This window comes from Lathamus discolor, chromosome 15, assembly GCF_037157495.1.
Source record: "Lathamus discolor isolate bLatDis1 chromosome 15, bLatDis1.hap1, whole genome shotgun sequence".
In the NCBI taxonomy this organism is placed as follows: Eukaryota; Metazoa; Chordata; class Aves; order Psittaciformes; family Psittacidae; genus Lathamus; species Lathamus discolor.
The window spans coordinates 987,224-995,556 of record NC_088898.1 but is presented as its reverse complement, the minus strand read 5'-3'; the positions used below and the strand labels follow the sequence as shown (position 1 = coordinate 995,556).

Here is an 8,333-nt window from a genome sequence, read left to right as displayed (position 1 = left end):
AGCAGCACTCTAAGCATCTGAGAAGGAAAACGACCCGATGGCAGCTGGCAGTCCAAGGCTCCATGTCTCCAGCTCTAATGAACGTGACAGACACCACCGTTTCCTCCTGTTATAGCCCTGATGCCAATCGCTGTCACCCCCCGACCCCACTCACAAAGGGAAGAGGCTGAGCAGAGCAATGCCAGCAGCTGCAGCCCACATCAGCAGGCAGCAACAGCACAAGAATCTTCTCTCCTTGAAGGAGTATCCCTGAGGCAATCCCACTGCAGGAGCCCTGCAGAGCAGAGCCAAACCCTCCATCCTCCCAGCCCCAGCTCCTTGCTGCCGGCCCCTCCTGGCAGTGGCTGCCCATCAAGGGGGCTGGAATGAGATGATCCTTAAAGTCCCTTCCAACCCAACCATTCTATGATGCCATGAATACTCAATTCAAGGTGTAAAGGAAGTCAGGATGACTGCTTAACCATTATCCCCAAACCCCCGCCTAATCCCTGTTACCCCTCTTGGTACAGAGAAGACAATGATCAAAGCAGGGAAGTCTCCTAATATTTTTATTGTTCCTTAGATAACTGTGGATAGTACAAAGTTTTCCTCTTAAAAAAAAATTAATTACCTTCACGTTTCCATAACCAGGGCTTCCCATGGGAACCTGATGCCACGGGATTTCCACAGAAGCCGTTTCCAACCACCATAATGCTATGTAGATAGTATAACAGTAAGAGAATATTCCTGTAATTATCAACATGAAATTGGTTATCTGTGTATAAGGGTGAACACTGATCTTTTTTTTTCTTTTTAGAAACAAAACCATCATTTATTAATCCAAACTACATCATTGCATTTACAACATTCATTGCATAAACTGGACATACAAAGTTTTGCCACCTCTGGTAAATAACAGACATACATTATACAATATATTTTGCTGAATACATAAGTTCAAACAATATGGGTACAACAACTTGTTCATAATACATACTTAAGCCATCGTGTTTAATAGTTACTAAGACACAGATCCATGAGCTACTTCGGGTCTCAGCACAGTTAATCTAAGTGACAAGAACACAGTTGAGAGACAGTAGCTGCAATGGAAGGCGAAGAAAACTAACCTGTGATAGGTCTTGTTCAGACAGCGAGCGCTCCTCACGGGTCAGCTTCTTCTGCTTCGAGATACAAATCACACATCCATCACAGCTGACCGGGACGTCGGGGGAATGTCCATGCAACCCACACACAGAAGAGAGCGAGTCTCCCAAGGATAAACCTTCAACAGTCATTGCCTTACTTTAGTATGTACTATAGGTCTGCTATCGGAACAGAAACAAAACAAAACCCAGACTGAAGTGGTTCTTTAAGTGCAGTTCCAGCTGCAAGTACATGGTTATTCGTGAGTCTATAACACAGGGCCAGACTTCTAGAAATGGAGAGGTAATGCTGATCTGTCGGGTTTATGCTGAATAATCCTCCGTGATGTTGGTATTAATTTTGGCAGCTGTTTATATGTTTACTTATTTAAAGAGTGTTTTCTCGACATTAGTATTTCCTTTCAAATTCATTTCTCCCTTTTCTTTCCTTTTTGTTGCCTTTTCTAAATCAGTTTCTAAAGAAGGATGGACTACAACTCATCAGACCTGATGACGTGGAAGAGGGTGACATTGTAAAGTATTTGGTGCCCGTTGTTCCAGGCATAGAGGGCCCGATCCTTGGGGTTGTAGTCCAACATGGAAATGTGTGAGTACTTGTTTTGGAAGGGGATGTCGATGTACTCATAGGTGGAGGCGTTGGTCTGGTAGGCGTAGTGCACCTTGGTCCCTCCCGAGTAGCCGTTGGTGACGTAGAGCGTGCCGCAGATGATGAAGGCCTCCCCGGCGCTGCGTTTTGGGTAGCTGGTGTTCCAGGTCTGGAGGCTCTGCAGGGTGTTGGGGTCCAACTTGCTGATGACGATGTTGCCCGCGTTCTGGTTGGTGGCGTAGACGGCCCACAGCCCGTTCTCATCCACCATGAGGTCAATGTCCGAGTGGCCACCCCAGGCGTAGTGGTACATGTTGTTGTAGCCGGCATAATCCAGGCTGCGTGTCTTGAGAATGGTCTCTGTTTTCAAGTCAAACCTGATAATTATGTGGCTTTGGTATTTATTGAAATAGATGGAGCCATTGTAGACCACTTGACCGGTGCCTGACCATGGGTGAGGGAGACGGTGGGAGGTAAAATTGTCAGTATTCATGAAATCTGCCATGGATTTATATTCACGGACAAAGCGGTTGTTGTGGTAGCTGTCCATGTACCAGACCTGGGCGAGCAGCAGAAACACAAGGGGTTAGAAAACAGCAGAGACCCACTTGAGCCCTTTGCACATCACCTGAGAACTGAGCGGGGGGCAAAACCCAGAGCAAGGCATCCAACCCACTGGAAAATGCTTTGTCCATCACCTGCCACCTTCACCCAGAAATAAACCCAATTCTTGGAACCCCAAATTAGCCAAGAAATCAACGGAACAGCAAAGCTTCCCCAGGGATAACCTGATATCCCCCCATAACATGAGAGCTCTCCTGGGACCTGCTGCGTGACTGGCACCATCCTTCCAGAGGGCAATTAGCATCTTTGGCTAGACCCAGCTCATTACATTGATGCTGCTCTTGCTTCCTCTAAGCCCCATTGTGGCAGCACCCAGTGAATTATCCCAGCTGCTGTGCAGAGCTCCATTAATGTGGCATGCAGAAGCTGTGGATGTAATCACTCATTGTCAAGGAAATTCAGGCAAAGTCCATATTGGTTTAAAAATCATACACTTCTGCATCAAAAGCTTAAACCAAGGCCACTATGAGAGACAAAGCCATCAAAATCCTGCTATCAGGAGATGGGGGAGAGATTTTAGATCATCATTTAAGTGCCAGTTCACTAGGGACGCTGTCTAGACTCCTGAAAGAAAAAGCTTTTGTCATATGAAACCAATTCCGAGGCAAATGGCCAAGCTGCGCAGTTAGTATCAAGAATATCCACTCAGTGAGTGATGTTCTATATGCAGTTACTGCCTACAGATAAAGATAGCTGCTTTCCCTAAAAGCTGGTTAGGCAGGAGAAAAGGTAAATGAAGCAAGAAGAGGGAAGGCTTAAAGGATGCAGACTGGGGTACTGCTGTAGCCCAAACTTCTGCAAATAAACCCATTGTAAAAGCCAATAGTGTTGTCTCTGCAGTGTGGCTGTCTCCAGGGTCCCTTAGGAGAGACATTAGGAGACATTTACATGCTGTGTGTGTGCATGTAAAGACATCTGGCTGCTGTATTTGAAAGGCCAAATGGGGTCTGCAAAAACTTTGTAGGGAACCTGAGCCCTCCATGGTTACTCCCCTGGAAACACTGCAGGGGGGGGAAGGAATGCCTGGCAAAGGGCTCTGATCCTCACACCTCCACTGCGGGCTGGAGGGTGGCTGCAACAGCACCAGAGAAAACCCGCACAAGTCCCTGAGCCCACAGCAGAGACGTGCCTGCAGCCTGGGAGAGCTCCTGCTCCAAGATGTGGTGCTGGGGAGGGTTCCTCACCTCCAACTGAACCAGCTTGGGAAATAACATAAAACCCCAAGAAAACGGATTGTCTCCCTGCTGCTCCCATTTCATTACCCGGAATTAAAAGCGTTACACATGCCAGGGCATTGTGCTCGGCTTTTAGAGAGGCAAGAGCAGAACCCCATGTCAGAATGCTGGGGCTGCAAGGTGGCAGGGCCCAACAGCTTTGGAGAAGCAGCGACTGACGGACAGCAGCATCTCATCACATGAGCTGGCAATGAGCAACCTCCTCCTGCCAATACCCTTCAATCCCAGCACACAGCATCCCCCCTCTGCCATGCTCCTGCAGGATCACCATTCCCCCAGTTGTGTTCAATGATCCCATGACATGAACAGATTAATCTATGGACCACCAATCACCTGTGGGGCTTGGCAACCTAAGATGGATATGATACCCTGCCCACCTCTCCTCATGCCCAGCTGCCCACTCTGCCGGGCAGCCAGCGAAGTTCCCTTCACTGTGTGTCTAATAAAATTCCCAGTACATTTATCTATTACATACACACAGATGCTCGTGAAGCCTGAGCTACAGTTCCGAGCAAACTGCCTGTCCACTCTCAGGACAAAAATACCCTGCAGAAAAAGGCATGGGTAAAAAAAAACCCTACTAAAAATAGTGCTTTGAGACAATAGTGCTGCCCATCTGAAGATGGGAAGATCTTTAGCATTTGCTCAACCAGCTTCAGCTACAACAGGCCTGACTCTCCCTTCGCAGATGTATAAATCACGTTAGTGACGAGGGATGCAGCAAGCACAGCGTGAAGGGGCAGGTCTGTCCCCTCTCTTGAGCAAGACAAGATACAATGTGGGTAAAGCCTTCCCATCCCACTTCTGACCAGGATCTTATTGGTTTAATAACTGTAAAATACGGGCATGTCATATTGGGAACCAGTGCCAACCAGTTTGCTGCTGGTTCAGACAAAGAGCCCAACGCTTCAAGTCACTGCTGCTTCATTGCTGCGCATCCATGGGCAAATGGAGCCACCCTTGGGGTGGCTTCTCCAGAGCATCCCTCATCCAGAGCATCCCTTGTCCTCTCTTAGCTACAGAAAACTGATCACAGGGCAGAGCTCTCAAAATAGATGCCCTGATACAGCCCTTGCTGGTGCCTTCATCTTTTGATGAAGGATGCTGCATGCAGGAGGGAATTACCATGCAGCCAAGCTCTGAGGTTTCTGTTTTGTTTTGCTGCCTGCAAATCCTCAGCAAACACTTTGAGATATTTTCCATTCCATCAGTCATGGGAAGCCTGGATTGATTTTCAGCCAGTTATTGGCCTCCTACCTCCTTGGGATCAAAATTGAATGGTCTGAATGGAAAAAAAAAGACCCAAACAAAGCAAAACAAGTCTCTCTCTGGCTGCAGTCAGCTAATTCCTCACAACAATGAAGGAGGAGGATGGAGGACAAATGCAGCCAGATACATTACTGGAGGTGCTGGCAGCAGAAGAGCAGCAGGGACCAGGTCCCTCTGCTAAACCCTGGCTCCCTCCTGGCTGCCAAACCCAGACAAGAAACCCAGCACTGGATTTCTCCCTGCCATAGGGGGCACAGACCTCGTGGTGACACTTCTGAGACCATGCACACTCATCACTGCAGTGACTTTTACCCGCCCTGGGAAGGGACCACTGCACGGGGCTGCTCAGCCCCATCCTCACTCTCATCCTCCCTGTGGGATCCTCTGCCCCATCCTGCTGCAGAGGAGGCCAGCAGAGCCCTATGAGATGGACTAGAACCTTCCACAGGTTTCACAGGGCACGACCTGGGCTTTGGTGCTGGGATGTAATGAGTTTTCAATGACCTCAACCACATCCCTGGAGGTGGAACACAAAGATGAAGCTGTCACAGTCTTACCTTGTTCTCTCCCTCGGGAGCGAGCGGGTCCGTCATCCACGATCCGAACCTGGACCCCGAGGTTTTAATTGTGATGGGATCACTTATTCCCGTCAGCTTGCCACAAGCTGAAAAAGAGTGCAAGGCTGGTGAGCACCACGTCAGACCACACGGCTCCTTTGGCGGGGGGACTTTGACAGCCAGCCCCAAAGCCCCCATGAGGGGCACAAGAGCCGGCCACCACTCACACCACACCGCTCTGCCCCGCTGATGGGCAGTTCTGGGTCTAGGTAGTTAGAGGTAATTAGGCCAAGAGCAACTGTGGGATGCTTGTGTTTGTCTCATGCCTCTCAAGAACCAACTGTCCTTATCACCCAGCCCCAAGAAAGAGCCTTCCTGAAGCAGCCCTGCTGCTAACGTCACAGACAGCAGATGAGTCGATGACTCTATGAGAAGTGTTAGTCAGGGTCGAGAAGCCAGGTAGGGAAATTAGCTGAATGCTCTGCTCATTTCTGCTAGAATAGAGTGGGTGCAGCTGACATAAAGACAGACGTGCCCATTCCAGCCCTGCTGGAAACACGCATCTGGTACAGGTTATGGAAAGGAGAGAAAAACAAAAGGTGGGGAATTATGTGCAATAAAAGCTCATCCCTGCAAACACCATTTACCAGCTTCCACATTCCACCTTCTTCCTTCCCTACCGTGCCTGCTCACGTTGGAGCCACGAACGAATTCACCAGCCTCCTCCTGTCTCCTGACTGCTTTCTGAAGGAGAAGCCTCTGGCAGGCTGGGGCAGGGGAAGGGGTGGTGGGACGGGGTGGCTGCTCCGGGTGCTGGGTGTGCAGGATGAGCTGTGCCATGGCACGGCAGCACACACAGCCCTGGGGTTCAGTGCAGGTACCCAGGGCTGGGGCTGCGGGTGGGAGCCCCTGGAGGTGCTGCTGAGACAGGGGTAGAGCTCTGCCAGCTCAGGACGAGGTCCTTCTGCTCTGCATCACCAACCTGAGTCACAGAACGGTTTGGGTTAGGAGGGACCAGTAAAGGTCATCCAGTTCCAACCCCTGCAATGAGCAGGGGCACCTTCAATCCAATCAGGTTGCTCAGAGCCCCAGCCAGCCTGGCCTGGAACGCTTCCAGTACACACAGTCCACAATATCTCTTTGCTGCCTTTCTCCTTAGCCTGCTCTCATTTGACCCTTTCTATTCCCGATCACAGCCATGGGACACATCCACCTCCCTCAGCTCTGAGCTGTGGCCAAAGGGATCACCTTAGCCTGGGGCATGAAATAGATGAAGCTATTCTTGATATACACCAGCACAACACGGCCGTGGGGACCACCGGTCTTCCCACAGCCTTCAGACACCAGGCAGATAAAGACGGATTCCACTGGAGAGCAGGGAGCTTCCCTGGCCTCACTGAGACACGACGTCTGGGAGCTTATCCTGCTTCGTGCGTTCAAAACCTCCCAGCTCCAAAGGAGAGCAAGGTACTGACAAAGGGATGCAAGGGGTTACCATAATAAATGCTTCATGTCTTGCAAATTCCCCTAGCAGAGGACCAGCCTTCCTCTAATCACAGATCTGCTCAGCGCTGCCTGCCGTTATCGCAGCCCTGCGTTGCCGTTACTTTATCTCTTCTCTTCAATTTCCCTGGAGAAAAACGTTGGATAAAAGCTCATTGATTTAAACCCAAAATGTTAAAAAGCAGCAACAGCCGCTGCTGAGGGTGAGCCGGTGCCTGCAATGGTGAGGCTGCAGCTCAGATGTGTTTAGCTGGAGGCACATTCACAGCAGCTCTTCAGCAATGCTCTTACACAGGGCAAGGTGTTTCCTTCCTTGGTGTAAATCTACCACAGGCACTCAGATGCCGGGGGGGGGGGGAAGTCTAAAATGGATCCTTTAAGGCCTCGAATTAGGAAAGCATGACCTGGCGCTCATCCACGAGTCCAGGATACAGGGAAAGCCTGTGAGCTTTCGGGGCATACATGGGGGACCTGTCCTCATTCCAGCTTCCCTGGACCTGTGGCCCATGAGGGCCTGCATGTCCCTGCTCCTGGAGAACAGCACAAATCAGCCTCTTCCCAAGTGACCCTCCCCAGGCAACCTGCCCCCAGCAGCTCAGCACTCTGCATACCCAGCATCTCCAGGCACGCAGCCCCTTCCTCAGCCACACCAGGAATTTTCCACCAGGAGAAGACACGCTCTGCTCCAGCCAGTTAAAACAAGCGCTCCATCCTCCCAGGATACCAACACCTCCGCTCCATGTTCCTCCTCAGATCCAGCCCACAAGCAACGTTGAGCGGCTCAGCAGCAATTTATCCACCAACGCAGCCACCGACACCAGCACCATCTCCTTCTGGACTCCGTGGTTCTGCTCAGGCTGCTGCACCCAAGCACTTTCCCTGCTGGGGCTTCCCATGAACCTGAGGTTGGATCCCTCCATTACCAGTCCTGGTTCCATCCCTGCACCAGGGCTGTGGGCTGGGATCATCGGCAGGAGTCAGGGAATTAGGTTGAATTCCCCCTTGAGCCCGAGTGACAACCTCCTGGCTCCTCCACAGAACACTAATGGAAACACTAAAATCCCTGTGTAAATAGTGATCTTTAAGAGTGTAAACAGAATAACAGATTGAACATGCCTTTATCCCATTCACACACGTCAGGGTCAGGAGATGTTTTCACTATGATCCATCAATAATGCTTAGGAAGCCCAAAATGCAAAATAGGACCATCTAAGGAAGATGCTGCTGCACTGTTGAGCCCTGGTGCTTCCCAGAGGATGGGGAGAGGTGAACCAGGTGGGAACACATCCTTTTCCCTCATCCCGTGCTTATTGCAGCAGGTCCCTGATCCTGCTCTGGGCACCTCAAGCTGTACTCTGAGCTCTAGAAGGTGAACACGCATCAGGTGAGCAGCGTTGCTGCCCGTGCAGAGCAAATC

At 50.5% G+C, this 8,333-nt stretch overlaps 1 protein-coding gene across 3 annotated transcripts in view; it reads right to left on the bottom strand.

Moving 5' to 3' along the window:
• Positions 1–531: 531 nt before the first annotated feature.
• The window catches only part of OLFM1 (olfactomedin 1), a 29,976-nt gene continuing 22,174 nt past the window's right edge, over positions 532–8,333 (bottom strand). For all 3 annotated transcript variants that reach the window (XM_065695619.1, XM_065695620.1, XM_065695618.1), the window contains exons 5-6: positions 5,414–5,520; positions 532–2,287 (exon numbers count right to left, since the gene is read on the bottom strand). In XM_065695619.1, the coding sequence (XP_065551691.1) occupies positions 1,613–2,287; positions 5,414–5,520 (782 nt within the window). In that variant the 3' untranslated portion in view covers positions 532–1,612. The remainder of the gene's footprint in view (positions 2,288–5,413; positions 5,521–8,333) is intronic.